Source organism: Mercenaria mercenaria, chromosome 10 (assembly GCF_021730395.1).
Source record: "Mercenaria mercenaria strain notata chromosome 10, MADL_Memer_1, whole genome shotgun sequence".
Classification (NCBI taxonomy): domain Eukaryota; kingdom Metazoa; phylum Mollusca; class Bivalvia; order Venerida; family Veneridae; genus Mercenaria; species Mercenaria mercenaria.
The window spans coordinates 19,347,903-19,369,175 of record NC_069370.1 but is presented as its reverse complement, the minus strand read 5'-3'; the positions used below and the strand labels follow the sequence as shown (position 1 = coordinate 19,369,175).

The window sequence follows — 21,273 nt, the reverse complement described above, 5'->3', positions numbered from 1 at the left end:
AATCAGTTCTCAGTAGTTGGTCTATAATTTACTTCCTAGAGTCGAGATAAGTTCGATCCATTCAACCGCATTGGAATGCTTACTTGATTGTTAAGAAAACTTATTATCTGAATCTCTTTAAACTTATAGGGACTTCATGCATTTCTGACTGCAGATTCCAGTGAATTTACCTATGCCAACAAAAATCCATCAAGATCATGTGATTACCTCTGTTTGTGGATATTAATTTCTTGTGCTTTGTTTAACCCTTAGCCTCAGCCTGGCCGCAAGTGATTCTGCCTGTGTGACCAGTGCAGACCAAGATCAGCCTGCACATTTGTGCAGTCTGATTATGGTCTGCACTGTTCGCTATTCAGTCAGTACCTTTTTGGTAAGCACCCCTTTTAACAGTTAATGGTACTGCCCAAATTGAAAGATAGACCAGTCCATTTTAGAAATTTGGCAGGGTAAGGGTTAATCTGTCGCAGCTGGTTCTAGATTCAGAAGGGAATATGGGGTTCTGGCAGAAACTCGGCAGAACCACGTTGCTGCCATAATAGTTACCCTTAAATCTGATATTTCCATGATCATGTACAACTGTATAGTCAACAATCATCTTCAGTATGGTTGCAGCTCACTACCTCTAGGCTGAGTGACTGGCACCTTAACATCTATAATCAAGTATCGAAGATCATCTTCAGACTGGTTGTTAATTTTAGTTTAATTGATGAAGTTTGTTTGACTGAAAAATGAAATAATGCAAACTGATTGATATTCATTGTGTAATTTTGCCAAATGTTAAGATTGCTCCGCATTTTAGAGCAATTTATGTTTTAAGATAATCCATTTATCTAGCATGCCAGATCAAACTTTCTGATTGTGCAACTTTCCAGAAAACAGTGTGAAATATATAATGTTATCACCTAAGTTAAGAAAATGGATTCTGAGATGAAGGCAATAATAAATCAGCAAGAATTGATATTGTCTGCCATAGTGCTACTTGTCATTATAATTTTTAATCCCTAAGTCTTGAAAAAATGGTATCTTTACATATCTTATAGATTTTCTATTTTTTATCCTAGAATTTTTCTGTACTTGAGAATTTTGTGATGTAAAATATAATCTAGATTGTCTTTTTCTGTTTCCATAATTGTCTTACATCTTCACAGAATAGGTGACCACTTGTAGCTTATACACACCCACATGTGTTTTCTGGTACTGTTTTCATAACAAACAAAATCATTTGATTGATTACCCCACTAAACTTTCCTCCACTTGAAGAGTCTGTTAGGAAATCTTCAGATTAGGAGGTAAAAAAGTCGGAAGTTGGCTGCTTTTCGTATCTCCAATATGCCAATTCTTCTTGTTCATGCTTCTCAGACAAGTTAATTTCGAAGCTCAACTTTTTAATATGATATGGAATTCGGATTATTTCAAGTTTATGCGGGGAAACCCGATTCTTGACTTAGATTTCGAGTGTTGCAAGTTTCGAATTGCGAGTTACTATGGCTTATTGATGCATGTTTCAAAGCGAAGTAACAGCTTTTCCCGCATGGTAAATGCTGCATTTTATGTGCCGTACTGAATTCCAATTTGTATTTTTGTATTCGTTAATTGCAGCATTTATCCAATTGTTTTCGGTAGTCATAGGTTACGTCGGAACAAAATCTGTACAAGAGGAAACTTATTTTGTGTGTGTTGAATAATGTTTCCTGCATAGAATAGTACAATTTTAAAGTTTGATTTTCGAAATAAATTATAAGAATTAGGTTTGAAAAATGGGTAGAAATGTGGTTATGGATACTGTTATCAGGTAAGTAGAAGCATTTATTTACAACAGACTAAACTTAAGCAAGAAAAGTGCATTTGCTGTATGCTTAACTATGTTGTTAATTATTTTGTTACTTTAGGAAGTTATGTTAATGTCATACATAATTATAATGTCATGTGCTCAGCCTACCTTAATGTTTAAAATATTTAATACATCACTGAATTAGTAAAATAAACATTAATACTAAAAAAAAAAAAGCATACTGTATGGTTCATAAACCAAAAGAAATAATTTAATAATTACTTGATCCTTCTAGATCTTAGCTTTAGTCAGATGATAGGATGATCTGATTAGAAAAAGAATCTGTCCCAGAGTCTGGTATTTGACAAGAATTCACTTTTGGCAGTTTAAATATTCTATGGAAATCCTATTAAGTCCTGGTGTTTGCCAACAATGAGTTAAGGTTTTGTGACAGCCACTTTTGTGAAAGGGATACAGTGCTGTCAGTGTCACTGTCACTCAAAAAAAAAAAAAAAAAAAAAAGAACACCCCGCTTAATTTAAATACCCACCTGTGAAATATACATAAATCACCTTACTGCATTTTGATACCCTGGGGCCAGTGGGGCAGGGGTGGTAAATTGTAAAGTACCCACTCATTTCAGGAAATGATATCCCTGGAACTGCCTAGGGTAATGTCTTCCACTGTCAATTAAGATCTGGAAAATTGTCATATTCTACCTAAAAAAGAAACAAACAAATAATGCAATGACAGTGTTCACAAAAATGATATGTCAACTTCTCTTTTTGGAATGGCAGAGGAAATAGACATAGTTGATCATGGACTTGCTATTTAGTCAGTAAATTTTCAGTGAACACCCTTTGGAATAATAAATTGTATTGCCCAGATTGAATAATGGACCAGTCCATTTTACAAATTTAGCAGGCTTAGGGTTAATTTTGAGAACCATTGCATCCACATTATGCTGATTGACTTTATTCCGGATTATTACAAGTTGAAATAAATCCGACAGTTTTTTCTTTTTTCATAAATGTTCACTCTTTTTGAAATGATGTAATTTATAACTTCCCGTGCGCATCATGAAATACAATATTCTATTCTATTCTATTCTATTCTATTCTATTCAGTCTGAATGTTAAATTTTGTTTATGCAGCCAGCCAATGAACCAAAAATATATCCTTACCAATTTGCATTACAAATATCTAATTCTGTCTCATTATGTATTCAAATACATGTCACATCCAAAGACAAATATTTAGAATTGATGAATCACTCGACCTCGTAGGTTATCGTTTTAATTCAGTACTTCCAAAATGAGTGTAGGTCGAGTTTGGATGTTAATTTATTACAAGAAAGGAATTTCAAGTGTTGTATTAAAGTGATCTTGGATTCTAAATACTTCTGCCTTCTGTTCAAATATATTATCACATTAGTTTTAAATGGATTGGTAGAATAAATGAGTAAGGTTTGGCTTGTATATTTCATGGCAGTATATTATGATGTTTTGGTCTTCACAATGCATGATGTGTGTCAGATCTAAGTCTGCCTTACGTTGAGCTTTATGCTGCTATATTTTTAATATGGTCTGGTCTATCATTCAATTTGAGCAATGCCATTTATTATTCAAAGGGGTGTTGAAAATTTACTGACTGAATATGCACTGGTAGCAAAGGCAAAATCAACTGCTGCCAGCACCTTACCATGCTGGACACAATTGATTCTGCCTTTGCGACCAGTGTAGTTCATGATCAGCCTGCACAGTCTGATCATGATCGGCACAGTTCGCTATTCAGCCAGTATCTTTTTGGTAAGCACTCCTTTTAACAGTTAATGGTACTGTCCAAATTGAAAGATGGACGAGTTCATTATAGAAATTTAGCAGGGTAAAGGTTAAAGGGAAACAGCTATAAAGCGGGTACACCCGTAAATACAGCACATCTCTATCAGTGCTGAGATTGCAGAGTTGTGTCATAGGTAGTATGTTGTTGCACAGGACTTAAATAAAGCAAAGTTTCCTTTCCTTTAATTAAACAAGCTTTTACAAATATAGTGTTTTCAGTTGTTTTTGTAATATTTTTCAAGTGTCATATATTTACATATATATCAAACTTTGTTCATACGAAGACTGTCAGATTTTTCACCCCCTCTGTGAACTACTTCATAGCTCTGTTATTATTGTACCTTTTATAGCCTGTATAAGATGAATAGACCTATAAATTGGTTCAGACAAGCTAAGAAAGTGTCTGCTCATTTTCAAAACAAAATTTAAACAAAACAACTGACCAAACATGGTTGTCTTTTGGTGATTTATTTGCAGACCATGATGTTTGTGTTACAATAGCCACACAGAAATTACTGTGAATACTTAGAGAACAAAAACATGTTTGTGAAAAGATACTTGAGAAAGAAACAGAAAGCTTATGAAAATAGGAACTTCTCAAACATCAAAAGAACAGGAAGTGAATTCTGTCTTTGAGACTGGTTCTAGTACTGTTTATTTTTAGACTGGTTTTCATCAGGAAAGTCAGTCAGAATGAAGTTGTAGACTGGTACAGTAAATTTTCCAAACTAATTACCCACAGGTTGACCTTAATTACTAGAAATGTCAGGAATGCTCTGCAAAATGCATCTATTATTGATCTTAATATACTGCTAGTCTGTAAATAACACATGCAAAGGTGAACTGTTTAGAGAAACGAACTTTGATATTCAGATATGATTGAAGTTGCCTCCAAATCAATTTTTTTAGTATTTTATAAATTGTCAATACTTTGACCTACATTAAGTTTTTTTCATGTGCATTATTGTTTCAGTGTGTATTGATTTTATGCATATTTACCCTGTGCTGTTTATTAATTTCAGAACTTTTAATTAGTTTTATAGAATATGAAATTTTAATTTTAGAAAATCTAAACATTTTCTTCAGCAGTTTTCAAATTTTTGCCAAGAACCATCTGGCTTTCAGAATTTTTCCAAGTATCCCACCCCGTAAAGAAAGAATGTGGGATGGCAAGAGTCCAGGAGAAGAACAAAAAACAGAAATGGAGCAAATTAATTGTGTATTAATTAATAGTCAAAACTGTTAACATTATGATTAAATCTTGTTTTCGGTTTTTTTCAGATCTGGAAAACAATCCGGAATACCTGAGGATGATCTCGGATGCAGAGCAGACAAGCCAACGGAGACGCTCGGCAGATCCATCGCAGAATACTCCGGAAATAACCAACTATCGTGATGGCCTCGAGGAAGATGAGTTCTTGAATAAAGTGTGTAAATTTGAACTCATCTCACGTGGCAAAAATTCACCAACTGCTAAAAGCCCCACAAACAAGTCACCAGGAAAATTTAACATTACCTCGCCCGATGGTAGATCTGGTCGAAGGTCTGGTGAAAATTTTTATTTCGGTGAAAAACTGTTTAGTAAAGATACCGCTACGACACGTGTTTCTGCAAGCATTTTACAGTCTGCCAAATCACCAAAGACAGACCAAATTTCTCAGGATATTAATGCAAACTCTGTAGGTAGCTTTGGTAGTGTTTCTGTTCGGAGAAAATCAAACGAATCTCGGAATTCTGGTTCTAGCTTTAAGTCAAGATCGTCAACAAAAAGTAACGAAAGTCAAAACATATCCATAAGCGACACAAGTTCTAATTCTGCAAATATCTTTTTTAACAGTCCAGTTTCTCCAGTGAGAAAAACTGAACTTGCAGCTTCACCTTTCTTTGAAGGGTCAAATTCACCAAGGTCAGGGTCAAGTTCACAAAAGTCACCAGCAGTGGCGCCAAAACCTGAGTCACCAAAAGTTATTGTAGACTTTGCACATAGCAGTCAAGACCCAAAACTTGAAAATAAGAATTTAAGTGCTAAAAATAGATCAGAAGTGAAGGTCAATGGATTAACCAATGGAAAGGATTATTTGACTGTTGAAAAAGAGGACAGTGACTCTTCAGGAAGCAGAAATACATTTGATGGAATTGATTTTGATTTTAATGAATTGACAGAAAGTCAGAAAGACTTGACTTTAAAACATAGGGAAATAGTTGCAGAAAGAAAACAGGAACAGGAAATGGAGAGATTAGAACGACAACGTCTTGAAGAAATTTTGAACATGTGTGCGGAATATGAAAGACAAATCGAAGCTGAACAAACTCACACTTTGAAGAAGCAACAAGAAAAGTTTGTCGTAACAGAGAAAGCCCCGATTCCTCCTATCCCACCTCTTCCTCTGCAGTATCAACATTTACAGAATAACCACAGCAACCAAGGTCAAATGTCACCTGGATTTAACCAAGGTCAGATTTCACCTAGAATATCGCAAGTTAATCAGCAACAGGTTCAGTCCCAGAGGCATACACAAGTACCGAAAGGTCTGGACTTGGAGACACAGTCACTGGAAAGGCGGGATTTGGCCAAGTCCGAATACCGTAGCTCAATGACGAACAAAATTATGACCAATGGATCTCTTACAATGCTTTCGTCACCTACAAACTCTCATAAGGATTTTTTCCTTGGTTATCAAATGAGAAAATGTGGATCAAATTCGTCAAATTCTGAGGAAGAGTCTTTATGCGGGAGTTCAGAGGATACTGGAACAATAAAGCGACGACCAAATTCAAATCAAGGTCCTTTCAGTACAGAAAGACCAAAAAGTCCAAGGACATCACCAAGAAGTCCAAAGCCTGTATCTAGTAAAAACAATGTCCAGTCAAACTCGGTCACATTTTCTCCAGACCAATCACAATCAAGCATTCATTACAGTTCAGCATTTTCTTCATCCAATCAGAACACTCCAACAACTGTGGTATCATGGTCACAAAATAGTCCAACTCAGGCACAAAATAGTCTACAAAATGACTTCGCAAAAACGTTTAAAATAGAACCGCTAAGATTGACAAATGTAAGTGTAGAGTTTGTAGAAAGGAAACAAATAGAAAATTTAGAGGAAGGCAGTCATGCCTCTACATATAGTGAACCAGAATGTGACCTTCAAATGAATCAAGATCGGCTTAATGAATTACAAATTCATGAACCTGCTGATAATATATCATACCAGGGAACAAGGGAAGGTGTTATTCAGCCAAAAAGTTCGGCTAACGGAAATTATGCAACTGGGACTACTTTTAGTGTTAAACCTTCAGAAATGGAGACTAATCACTCGTATGGTGCTACTTTCTACTCATCTCAGTGTAAGAATACGGATCATCATGATTATGTTAATATAAACGGATCTCATTATTCAGATTCCAACAGTGAAAGTCCAAGTTCCTCAAGCGCGTCAACTGTGTGTCCAACAAGTTACCACGGATTTATTAATAACATTCTGTCTGCAGGATCTCCGAGATCTTCAGGCTCGATAAGTGAGTCAAAGTCTTCGAGTATTGAAAATGTCACCCCTATAAATAGCGACAATGAGTTTAACACAACATTGACGAAAGAACAGGCTTCTAGAGCATCTTCAACAGGGACCACAGACTCCAGTGAATGTTCTTGGGGAACTGTAGATGTAAGTATTAATACGATTGAGCCGTGCCATGAGAAAACCAACATAGTGGCTTTGCGACCAGCATGGATCCAAACCAGCCTGCGCATCCGCTTTCAAAGCCTATTACAATTAGAGAAACTGTTAGCGAACAGCATGGATCCTGACCAGACTGGGCGGATGCGCAGGCTGGTCTGGATCCTTGCTTGTCGCAAAGCCACTGTGTTGGTTTTCTCATGGCACAGCTCAATTAAATATAGCTCACTCGACTGGTCAAGTTCATTGGCTTACTTGAACAATTGATGTGGTTCCCAGCTATTCTTACATGTGGTATGTTCGGATATCCTAAAATGCTAGGTTTCTTGAACATTTTTGTCATCTCCTAGCGACAAATTCTGATGCAAGTCAATATACAAATCTGGCAGGTTCAGTGAAATTATGATGCTAAGTTTTTAGCTCGACTATTCAAAGAATAGGTAGAGCTATTGGACTCACCCTTGCGTCGGCGTCCATGTCAGTGTCACGATTTGGTTAAGTTTTTGTATGTAAGCTGGTATCCCAGAAACTACTTAAGGTAATGGATTGAAACTTCGCATACTTATTTACTGTGATAAACTGACTTACATTGCACAGGTTCCATAACTCTAGTTTGCATTTTTTCAAAATTATGCGTTTATGCCCCTTTTTCCACTTAGCAGTTTTTGGTTAAGTTTTTGTATGTAAGCTGGTATCTCAGTATCTACTAATGGGAACGGATTTAAACTTCACACTCTTGTCCACTGTCATCAGCTGATAAGCACTGTGCAAGTTCCATAACCATCTTTTGCATTTTTACAAAATTATGCCCCTTTTTATACGCCCAAAGGGACGTATTATGTTATGGTCCCGGTGTCCGTCTGTCCGTCCGTCCGAGCTCACATTTGCATACTTAGGTGGCTATAGGAACAATAGGTAACTGTACTTTTTCTCTGATGTCATTCATTCTGTAAGGCTTTTATGTGGCTATTTTTTCTCTTACGTGGCTAAAAGAACAATAGAGAGAACAAAAAAGTAGCCACGTAAGTATCCATATGTAGGAACTTCCGTCCGTTAGCAATTTTGTGTCCGCTCTGTAACTCTTGAACCCCTTGAAGGATTTCAAAGAAACTTGACACAAATGTTCACCACACTGAGCTGACGTGCAGAGCGCATGTTTTGGATGTCTCATTTCAAATTCAAGGTCACACTTAGGGGTCAAAGGTCATATGAGTGTGTTTCGTGTTCGCTCTGTAACTCCTGAACTGCTTGAAGGATTTCAAAGATCCTTGGCACAAATGTTCACCACACTGAGACGACGTGCAGAGCGCTTGTTTCAGATGACTAGCTTCAAGGTCAAGGTCACACTTAGGAGTGAAAGGTCATATATGACTGCTGTGTCTGCTCTGTAACTCCTGAACTGCTTGCAGGATTTCAAAGAAACTTGGGACAAATGTTCACCACACTGAGGCGATGTGCAGAGCGCATGTTTTGGGTGACACTTTCGTGTTAGCTCTGTAACTCCTGAACTGCTTGAAGGATTTCAAAGAAACTTGGCACAAATGTTCACCACACTGAGACGACGTGCAGAGCGCTTGTTTCAGATGACTAGCTTCAAGGTCAAGGTCACATTTAAGGGTCAAACGTCATATATGACTTTGCTTTTTGTATATTGCTATGCATTACAGTGCTCTTGTTTTTATTTGGCAGATCCCTTTTTGTTCTCTTACAATAATTTTTTTTTGAATTACTTCCCTTTTTTATTACTATAAATAGCTTTTTTTGAAACTTTTTTATTATTGGCCGGAGGGAAAAATCGAGACCACTTTTCTGTGGTACAAAATGGATGGTACATCCAATTTTTAAATGTATTTTGACATAACTTTACCTGGTAAGAATTTTTTGGTGGACTTAGATTTTTTTTTTTTTTTTTTTTGGAATTTCTTCTTTTTGTTGTTCCTGTCCTTTGGGCTTCAACAATCAAGTTCTTTAAATTTTACTCCCATCCTCTGATGTAACCTTTCGGGCGTATATTGCCCCGCTTGGCAGCGCTTTTGTTCGACTTTGTATTCATTCAATTGACAAGGCTGTTGAATAGTCGAGGGTTGCTATCCTCCAACAGATCCTGTTTTGATGGGAAAACAAATCCATTGATCAAAATTTTTAAGTAGCCAACTTCTTAGATAAGAATATTTGTGTATTGGATGCGGGAGAGAGAAATCTTTATTGGCTGAGTGGTTTAAGGTAGCTGACAGAATCACTTATTTGATGGACCAAACATGATCTGTAGCACCTTGAAAACCAGTAACACCAGGCCACCATGAATATAAATTTCTCTGAACACAAAAGCTAAAAACCTAGACCTTAGTAGACTACATCTTCATGTGACACTTGACTGATCTTCATCAAATTTAGTCTGTAGTATCCTTGGATAGACCTTCCTCAGGTGTGTTGACGTGATTCTAGTTGACTGAATTCAAGAGCAACAAAGTTTGAAATAGAAATTCTTCTTATCATACTTTTTCGCATGAATATACCTGATGGATATTCATGAAACTTCGTTAGAAGCATTTTTGCATGGACCTTACTCAGTTTTGGTCATATGGTTCCGTTTGAACTTAATCTACGGACTGCGATACCTGAAAGTAGAGAAGCCTTCAAACTAGTGGAAGCAAGGTCAGAAGGTCAAGGTCAGGGCAAAAGGTCAAGGTCAGGACAACTAAAATTTCAACTTTGTTATGTTTTTATATTCAATGCTGGTTGAGAATGCAAAAATAACTGTCAGTGACATGTCTCCTCATAGGCACTGTAGGCCTTTGCTTGAAAATAATATTCATTAATTATTTGAATTTTTGAAAACCTATAGATACCCACACTTTCTAGGTAAATTACTTTTTCTATAGGAGTATGTATGCCTGAGGCTTGCACAGGTAACCTCATCAAGCTGACGTATACAGGTTGAGCAAGGGAAGCAACTAGTACTTATTTTCATGTTGAGAAACATGAAGAGTGGTTTCCCTTGGCTTTGTTTTGGAAAAAAAGGTCATTATTTTGCGTTTAGCACAAAGATGAGTCAAAGAAGTGAGGAAATATCTACTTAATTTACCACAATGAGCCACAACAGACCTAAGGTAACAGACACATGAAAGATCATTGATGTGGCTATTGTAAACCATGATTCATGTAGCTAATCCCCACATTTCCTACTGAAATAATATACCAAAGGAGTTAATTTTCTGTAAAAGAAGATAATTTTGATGTAAGAAATAATGTTCATCTAAGAAACTTATGTTACAAGGACTGGGCAGTGATTGAACATAGTTAATCCGTAATGACTTTTTTGTGCTCTGAGCTAGTTTCTTGATTCATGGCTCTGTCATCCTCTCAACCTTTACTTCTGACACTAAGTTTAAAAATAATTTCAGCCATTTAAAATCAACAAATATGGAGTCAATAGTTTCATTCGACTGACATTTATTTGCTAAAGATAGCATTAAAGCAATTTGCTCAACCTAAAAGATTATTGTTAATATAAACTTAAATTTATGACACAATTTTTCTAAGTATCACTAACATGAATGCAAATGGAGTTAAGAATGACTGAAACGTTAAATGATTGAACAATATCCACATTTTATAAGTTGTTTTTTTTTTACAAAGTTTCCTTTTGTATTACTATTTCTTTATGTCTCTTATAAATATTATTTCAGACTCTGGGTAAATGTTAAAATTTTATATTTTAACCCCAAATGCTCCTTGGTCAGATGTTAAAAGTTTATATTTCAACCCCAAATGCACCTTGGGTAAATGTTAAAAGTTTATATTTCAACCCCAAATGCACCTTGGGTAAATGTTAAAAGTTTATATATTTTAACCCCAAATGCACCTTGGTCAGATGTTAAAATTTTATATTTTAACCCCAAATGCACCTTGGGTAAATGTTAAAACTTTATATATTAACCCCAAATGCACCTTGGGTAAATGTTAAAACTTTATAAAACTTTATATTTTAACCCCAAATGCACCTTGGGTAAATGTTAAAAGTTTATATTTTAACCCCAAATGCACCTTTAACAAGTACTTTAAGGTTGTTTATGTGTCAAGAAAGTTAAAATGCACTGTGTTCAATAGCTCCATTAAGTTAAATCCAATCATTTTAAAATTTCTTATCACCTAAATGACCTGACGACAAAGGGCAATAGTCACTCTGGCATATTTCACGCAAGTGAACTACTAATAAGTTGAACATTTATGGCAGCAAGCTGTTGACTTATTAAGATATGACGATATTTACTACCGCGGAGGGGTAGCTGATTGAATAATACTAAATCAGGCTATAGGCCGCTTAAGTATCGTAACTTTTTTTCCGTGACGTGTGCAGGTTTAAAGTTCCGGTTTTGTTAGTGTTTTTCTCAAAATGGATGAGATTTTGATTAATACAGTCGTCTTGATATTATGATTCAAGCCGTGTATATGTAAATCTATTAGTCTGAACCAGTCGAGCTTAAAAAAACTATCTTGTGTGTATAGGACAGTTGTTGCAATTATAAATAGACGTTTTAAATAAGATAAAAATATTTTGGAATGCCGATGTTTACATTTTAAGTTAATAGTCAGATCTGTTTCGGTCGTGTTTTAATGTGTAACGGACATTATATTTTATTCATTGGATTAGGATTTATCTTTTTAAATCAGTCACATGGTATGTAAATAATCAGTCTATTACATTTCATAACTTTCAAGTTTGTTGTACTACAATTTATATTTTTAAGTAGTAATACATGTACAAAGTATCTAGGTATTTTCCTATTTATAAAACCACATAAAAGTTAAGTTTCATAAACACCGATTATGAATTTTATGTATACTTTTTTGATTGGTTTTATAAGTTGGGGTTAGCTTTAAGTAAGGATTTGCTATTTAAGATATGTAAAAAAGTTAATTATATCAAAATGAGGTCAATCATCTTAAAGTTGAAACTTGTTTAACCCTTACCCTGCTAAATTTCTAAAATGGACTGGTCCATCATTCAATTTGGGCAGTACCATTTATTATTTGTTCACTGAAAATTTTATTGACTGAATAGCAGACAGTGCAGACCATGATCAGCCTGGACATTTGTTGTTGGTCAGTTGTCTTACCTGTGCGGACGTGCAGGCTGATCATAGTCTGCACTGGTCGCAAAGCAGAATCACTTGCCACCAGCAGGTTAAAGGTTAAAGTCTTTAAGGCGTTCAATCTTATTTGAAGCAACATTTTATTATGTTTTTATCTTTTTCATTTATACTCTGTTATAGGCTTATTTTGACAATGTCAGCCTAATTTCAAGTTTTAAAATAATTAAAGTTTAACACAATGAACATATTTTAGTTATGCAACCAATATAAAGGGAGGTAATTATAATGTTTCAGACTTTCATTTTTATAATGAATTAGGGCTGAAATATGATAATCAATGTAAAATTTAGAGCCATCTGATTGAGCAACTTCTGAGAAAAAGTCTAAGGACTTCAGGGTAGAAATCTGCTGTAGTCCGGCATTAACACAAAAGTCCAACAACAAGAAAAATTTGCTGCAACTGTTTACTACAGTAACTGATGGATGCATGTGACCTTAATATTAAATGGCATTATCTCTGCTTATGTAGTGATCAGCTGCCTAAACATTCAGTTATGTAGTGATCACTTGCCTGGACATTTGTTGTTGGTCAGTTGTCTTACCTGTGCTTGGTTGATCACTTGCCTGGACATTTGTTATTGGTCAGTTGTCTTACCTGTGCTTGGGTGATCACTTGCCTGGACATTCCTTGTTGGTCAGTTGTCTTACCTGTGCTTGGTTGATTACTTGCCTGGACATTCCTTGTTGGTCACTTGTCTTACCTGTGCTTGGTTGATCACTTGCCTGGACATTTGTTGTTGGTCAGTTGTCTTACCTATGCTTGGGTGATCACTTGCCTGGACATTCCTTGTTGGTCAGTTGTCTTACCTGTGCTTGGTTGATTACTTGCATGGACATTCCTTGTTGGTCACTTGTCTTACCTGTGCTTGGTTGATCACTTGCCTGGACATTCATTGTTGGTCAGTTGTCTTACCTATGCTTGGGTGATTACTTGCCTGGACATTCATTGTTGGTCAGTTGTTCTACCTGTGCTTGGGTGATTACTTGCCTGGACATTCCTTGTTGTCACTTGTCTTACCTGTGCTTGGTTGATCACTTGCATGGACATTCATTGTTGGTCAGTTGTCTTACCTATGCTTGGGTGATTACTTGCCTGGACATTCATTGTTGGTCAGTTGTTCTACCTGTGCTTGGGTGATTACTTGCCTGGACATTCATTGTTGGTCAGTTGTCTTACCTATGCTTGGGTGATTACTTGCCTGGACATTCCTTGTTGGTCAGTTGTTCTACCTGTGCTTGGGTGATTACTTGCCTGGACATTTATTGTTGGTCAGTTGTCTTACTTGTGCTTGGGTGATCTCTTGCCTTGACATTCATTGTTGGTCAGTTGTCTTACCTGTGCTTGGGTGATTACTTGCCTGGACATTCATTGTTGGTCAGTTGTCTTACCTGTCGTTTGGTGATCTCTTGCCTGGACATTTATTGTTGGTTAGTTGTCTTACCTGTGCTTAGGTGATTACTTGCCTTGACATTCATTGTTGGTCAGTTGTCTTACCTGTGCTTTGGTGATCTCTTGCCTGAACATTTTTTGTTGGTCAGTTGTCTTACCTGTGCTTGGGTGATCACTTGCCTGGACATTTATTGTTGGTCAGTTGTCTTACCTGTGCTTGGGTGATCTCTTGCCTGGACATTCCTTGTTGGTCAGTTGTCTTACCTGTGCTTGGGTGATTACTTGCCTGGACATTTGTTGTTGGTCAGTTGTCTTACCTGTGCTTGGGTGATTACTTGCCTGGACATTTGTTGTTGGTCAGTTGTCTTACCTGTGCTTGGGTGATTACTTGCCTGGACATTTGTTGTTGGTCAGTTGTCTTACCTGTGCTTGGGTGATTACTTGCCTGGACATTTGTTGTTGGTCAGTTGTCTTACCTGTGCTTGGGTGATTACTTGCCTGGACATTTGGTCTGTTGGGTACTGCTTGTCGTTGTTACCTGTGCTTGGGTGATCACTTGCCTGGACATTCCTTGTTGGTCAGTTGTCTTACCTTTGCTTGGGTGATTACTTGCCTGGACATTCATTGTTGGTCAGTTGTCTTACCTTTGCTTGGGTGATTACTTGCCTGGACATTCCTTGTTGGTCAGTTGTCTTACCTTTGCTTGGGTGATTACTTGCCTGGACATTCCTTGTTGGTCAGTTGTCTTACCTTTGCTTGGGTGATTACTTGCCTGGACATTCCTTGTTGGTCAGTTGTCTTACCTTTGCTTGGGTGATTATTTGCCTGGACATTCATTGTTGGTCAGTTGTCTTACCTTTGCTTGGTTGATTACTTGCCTGGACATTTGTTGTTGGTCAGTTGTCTTACCTGTGCTTGGTTGATTACTTGCCTGGACATTTATTGTTGGTCAGTTATCTTACCTTTGCTTGGTTGATTACTTGCCTGGACATTCCTTGTTGGTCAGTTGTCTTACCTTTGCTTGGGTGATTACTTGCCTGGACATTCCTTGTTGGTCAGTTGTCTTACCTTTGCTTGGTTGATTACTTGCCTGGACATTTATTGTTGGTCAGTTATCTTACCTTTGCTTGGGTGATTACTTGCCTGGACATTCCTTGTTGGTCAGTTGTCTTACCTTTGCTTGGGTGATTATTTGCCTGGACATTCATTGTTGGTCAGTTGTCTTACCTTTGCTTGGTTGATTACTTGCCTGGACATTTGTTGTTGGTCAGTTGTCTTACCTGTGCTTGGGTGATTATTTGCCTGGACATTCATTGTTGGTCAGTTGTCTTACCTTTGCTTGGTTGATTATTTGCCTGGACATTCATTGTTGGTCAGTTGTCTTACCTTTGCTTGGCTGATTATTTGCCTGGACATTCATTGTTGGTCAGTTGTCTTACCTTTGCTTGGTTGATTACTTGCCTGGACATTTGTTGTTGGTCAGTTGTCTTACCTGTGCTTGGGTGATTACTTGCCTGGACATTTATTGTTGGTCAGTTATCTTACCTTTGCTTGGTTGATTACTTGCCTGGACATTCCTTGTTGGTCAGTTGTCTTACCTTTGCTTGGGTGATTACTTGCCTGGACATTCCTTGTTGGTCAGTTGTCTTACCTTTGCTTGGTTGATTACTTGCCTGGACATTTATTGTTGGTCAGTTATCTTACCTTTGCTTGGGTGATTACTTGCCTGGACATTCCTTGTTGGTCAGTTGTCTTACCTTTGCTTGGGTGATTATTTGCCTGGACATTCATTGTTGGTCAGTTGTCTTACCTTTGCTTGGTTGATTACTTGCCTGGACATTTGTTGTTGGTCAGTTGTCTTACCTGTGCTTGGGTGATTATTTGCCTGGACATTCATTGTTGGTCAGTTGTCTTACCTTTGCTTGGTTGATTATTTGCCTGGACATTCATTGTTGGTCAGTTGTCTTACCTTTGCTTGGCTGATTATTTGCCTGGACATTCATTGTTGGTCAGTTGTCTTACCTTTGCTTGGTTGATTACTTGCCTGGACATTTGTTGTTGGTCAGTTGTCTTACCTGTGCTTGGGTGATTACTTGCCTGGACATTTATTGTTGGTCAGTTATCTTACCTTTGCTTGGTTGATTACTTGCCTGGACATTCCTTGTTGGTCAGTTGTCTTACCTTTGCTTGGGTGATTACTGGCCTGGACATTCCTTGTTGGTCAGTTGTCTTACCTTTGCTTGGTTGATTACTTGCCTGGACATTTATTGTTGGTCAGTTATCTTACCTTTGCTTGGGTGATTACTTGCCTGGACATTCCTTGTTGGTCAGTTGTCTTACCTTTGCTTGGGTGATTATTTGCCTGGACATTCATTGTTGGTCAGTTGTCTTACCTGTGCTTGGGTGATTACTTGCCTGGACATTTATTGTTGGTCAGTTGTCTTACCTGTGCTTGGGTGATTACTTGCCTGGACATTTATTGTTGGTCAGTTGTCTTACCTGTGCTTGGGTGATTACTTGCCTGGACATTTATTGTTGGTCAGTTGTCTTACCTGTGCTTGGGTGATTACTTGCCTGGACATTTATTGTTGGTCAGTTGTCTTACCTTTGCTTGGCTGATTACTTGCCTGTACTCTGAGCTATGTAGTGATTACCTGCTTGCTGGTCTATTGTTGAATAAGCACCTTACCTCTTGCTTATGAAATGATCATTTTCCTGTGCTCTCAGCTATGTAGTGATCACCAGGTCCTATATGTTTGTCTTTTCTTGGACAAGTAACTAACCTCTTGCTTATGAAGTAATTTCTTGCCTATATCTAATTGTTGGACAATTTCTTCACCCCTTATTTATTATGTAGTGATGCAGGCATGGTTCATCTGTGGTTGATCTGTTACCTTACCTGTGCTCCTATCATGGTCACATGTTGGTCTTTCTTTAACCCTTAGCCTGCTGCAGGCGAATTTAACAGCCTTTGCAAACAGCTTGGAACCAGATCAGACGCCGATTAAATCGGCGTCTGATCAGGTTCCAAGCTGTTTGCTACTCTGACAATATTTCTTCCAACTTTGGAGCAAATTGAATGAACTTTACAATTTTAGCAGACAACATTTCCAGCAGACGACAATTTACCTAGCATGCTAAAGGTTAATTACAGATTACTTGATCTCAACAGACTTTGTAAGTCTAACTTACCCCTTGTTTTTGTAGTTACGCTCTCGATCAGTATTGTTGTTCTGGTTTCTTTTTCAGTCAGCAGATCCTGCAATAATAAATCTTTAAATTTTCCCTTGACAAAAATATATTGTAGTCATGAAAGACCGAACTATTTGAAGGATTGAGTACCACTTGTCTTTTTCGCATTCATAAGAACGAGCCATTCATAAGGATCATTTCAACTGGAATTTGAAATAAAATGAATTGATTGACATATATTGTCTGTACACTTCATTTAAGGTAGTTCTGCACGTTTGATAAACCGGAAGTGGTGGCGTAACGTCATTTATCCGGAAAACGTAGAATAAAGCCTGGATTCGGCGTACGGAAATAAAACTCATTTTATGAATTAATTGAAATATGTGAGTAAATTTATTACAATGGCACTGTTGCTATATTTCTAAAGTCAAAATATGATATTAAAACATATGACACGTTAAAATAATCAAAATAATGTTCTAAAATTAGCGTGAAATGTCCGGTTCACTTTAATCATGGTCAAATATCTCAAAAATAAGCACACGGACCTAAACATTTTATTTCACCAAATTATAGGCCATGTGTTTATTTACAACTGTGAGAAGTTTCATCAAAATCTACATTGTAGAAAAAATTCTATTCCCGAAAATGTTATGAAAGTAATGATTTTCCCATAGACTCCCATTATGAAATATTACATGAGGTCCAAATTTTTCAAATCAGTCTAGCAAAAAATCAAGCACACGACCCTATCGTTTTTATTTGCTGAATTTTCTAGGTATATTCTAATCTAATGAAAATCAGAGTTTAATCAAATTCTACATTGTAGAAAAAATTTCAATCCAAACGTGCAGAACTACCTTAAAGATACAGAATTTGATCTTTTCATATTAAGAGTGGGACATTTAAATGGCAGGAATTGATCTAATTTTCATGGTCTCCAACGAAAAAAAAGCATTCTTTTTAATTTTATCTATTAACCTTAATTGTAAAGATATTCTCATGGGTGAGCATGTTTTTGACAAGTTTTGTTTTAAATGTCATGTTTAAATGATATATGGGAAATATGAAATGTATTTTGAACTATACCAGTGTAAATGTGGGAGGAGGTATTTTTTAACAAAATTTAATGTATGAAGTGATAGTGGATAGCACATAGTGTTTTTTTCTGATGGAAAAGCTGCATAGAAATAACAAGAAAGTTAGAATACTTTGATTTTTCAATCCCCCACCCCCAACACTTTCTTCTCTGAGACAACGGCACATTCTTAGCTTGATAGGAGCGCTAGATATACCAATCGCGGGTTTGTGATTTTGATCTTTGGGCCCGGCATAATGTTCTCCTTGGCAATTTGATAGATATTGTGTCAGGAGTCATATCCTCACCTCTGAATCATGTGAAGAAAATGGCAGTTACTTGCGGTAAGTAAAGGTACAAAATTTAGGGACACTGATTAAATTAACTGCCCGCCATTATGTAACTGAAATATTGTTGAAAAAGGGTTAAACTCAACACAATTATTTAGGAGACTCAGTCTTCAAACACTCTTACCAAATGTTAATAAAGATTCTGCTTCAGGAATTAATACTACTTTAAAGCCCTGCTCCACGGCTATTCAAATTCTATTTTGTGTATGCAACCCATGATTACAATAGGTAACGCGCCACATCTTAGCACACAAAACCACAGGTAATTTATATAGATTTCATATAAAATAGACTCTATTTTGACAGGCGTCACTGTTCATAGTCAGGATTTTCATGCTTTTTAGTGACAATTTAAGGTCAAAAGGTAGGACTGGAGCAGGTCTTTAAAGATTTAATAAAGTGTTAGCCATTTTACAGCATTGTTACACACGCTTTTGAGCAAATATTTTTAACTTGAAAAAACAACAACAACAAAAATCCCCTTCTTGTGATTATTATATAATTTCCATGATCTGGTGATAATAAATTCAAGCAGACCAGTATTTATATGTAGGTGAAAAACAAGAAAACTAATATCATTTCAGGGGGTAAAAAGGACCAGTTTGTTAAACAAATAGACAGCCATAAAAGGCTGGTTTTGATAGTACATTCATGTACAATGTGTCTGTCAAAAATATGATAAACTCAAGTAAGGGGTCACATATTTTGCACAAATAAATGAAGTAGTTGAGAAATGTGCCGGTTTGTGGTTTTATGAAGGAAAAAGACATTAAAGTTGTATAAAGATAAGATACCATAACTTCTCAATAAATCTTTTTAATATTGTGCAAAGCTTCTTTTTTTTCGACATAATGTCAGTGTCATGTACGTGGGCCCCGCCTCGCTATAAAATTAATTTTGATCAGAAAGTATTAATTTTGGAAGAAGAGTACCTGGAGACTGGCATTATCAGCACTCACAAGGAATTAATTTTGCTATTTTTGCTGAACAGCCATTATTTGCAAAACTAAGGAGTTGCAGACATGTTTAGTGTTGTTGTTTTTTTTCACAAGTTGGCCATGTATCAGGAATATTGTACCATATGCACCCATTCTAGTTTTATGAATAGTTATTTATTAGTCTTGCAAAAAGATCTGTATCTACAGCTATAATAACCAAAAAAAAATATAAAAAGAATGTGTCATAAAAACAAAACAAATTGTTTTAACTGAAGTATACATTTTCAACTGAGGATTGTTTTTCTAGAAATGACAGTTTCTTTACTCCAAGGTCAAGTCTTAGAATGCAGTCTTGCCATAGATCAGGTGCAAGACTGTGCTTGGAAACACTCTGTCAAGATAATGTAATTCATAACTTAAGACATTGAACTACTACTAGATTGTTACATTGTTTTTGTTACATGCAAACTTTGCAATGAACATTTTTATTCCATTTTAAGACACCTGTGTTACAGTTTAGAACCAGTTTGTGACAGTCTGGAGACACTCACGTGGCAATTTAGAGATCCCCATGTGGCAGTACAGAGAGCCTAATGTGGCAGTTTAAAGACACTATTGTGGCAATTCAGGGCACTTGTTTGGCGGTATTTGGGGCCGAGTATGGGCCCCATTCCCCTCATAAAATAATATGTTTATTTCCCCTTTCTCACAAGAAAATTCCCCTGATAATATGTTGTTTGACACAACTAGATACAATTTCTTATTTATATTAAAGTGCCTCTATGGAAGGTTACTGCTGCAATATAGTTACATCAGTTAGAAATGGACTGAAAACAGTATTAATAAGTGTGAAAAGTAATAACATATATATGGCTGAAAACTTCCCCTTTTTGTCTTAAAATGAGAAAAAATTCCCCTTCCTGAGGGTATGGGAGCTGTCCCCAAAAGTTGTCTAGTTCCCTGCAATTTACAAACCCTCTAGTGTTAGGATATTCTTGTTGACAGTCTAGATCCATTCATACACCATGTGGCAGTCTAGAGACACTATGGTGGCAGTTTACAGACCCTCTTTTGGCAGTCTATAGACCCATATTTGGTAGTCTTAAGATATTTTTGTGACAGCCTGAATCAAACAGAGGCCTAAGAAAAATGCGTATTTTGACAGACGTGAATAAAGGAAGCCTGTTTTTTGCCACCTAATGACAGACTAGCATAGTTTCATACAAATTTAAATAAAGTGTTCAAGAGTTTCAGCTTTTTAAAATTTGGGAGATCAACACAGTAATAAACATATTTGTTTTAAATAAAAGTTTCAAATTTTAAAGATCATAATCTTGGGAGTTTTTTATGAGGCGTCACTCTCTTTTTTTGTCATCTCTCTTTGTCCGATTATGTTTACAAAGTGCTTGTACTTATTGACAGTCACTAATACGTCTTTACAAGTTTATCTCTTTTGAACTTTTAGCAATCTGTCGTAAGTGGAATTTGCTTGATCCTATAGCTTTAACTGTGTACTTTTTGACTCGATATCTAATGAAGTTAAAAATGTGTTTGCACAAATTGAAATTTTGATTTTTTTGTTAAGCATACATGTTAAAGATAGCGGGTCTTTTTTCATTGTGTTTGGTGTTAAAATAATTTTATTTATTAACGAGTTTGATGGCAAATTTTAACTTGCTTTAACTGAAAAATAGAAAAGTTGTCAGTCGTAATGAAGTCAGAACAAACATCCATATCGGCTGGCCTGCCTAGTTAGTAGAGTATAGACTATGACCCAAGACCGTTACCAATAGAGGCAAAATGACTTTAGACATAATGTTTTCTGTAAAGTCTTGGTCCAGAATGGCTGTTGAACCTGCATTCTCTGGAGTTAGCTTGTC

General features: G+C 36.5%; 1 protein-coding gene across 9 annotated transcripts in view; it reads left to right on the top strand.

Moving 5' to 3' along the window:
• Positions 1-21,273, top strand: part of LOC123559719 (pleckstrin homology-like domain family B member 1) — a 204,683-nt gene that overhangs the window by 118,808 nt on the left and 64,602 nt on the right. For 8 of the 9 annotated variants that reach the window (XM_053552415.1, XM_053552414.1, XM_053552413.1 and 5 more), the window contains one exon: positions 4,894-7,277. In XM_053552415.1, the coding sequence (XP_053408390.1) occupies positions 4,894-7,277 (2,384 nt within the window). Of the gene's footprint in view, positions 1-1,338; positions 1,793-4,893; positions 7,278-21,273 lie in introns of those variants that run through there. The other variant, XM_053552418.1, reaches the window with a different exon arrangement.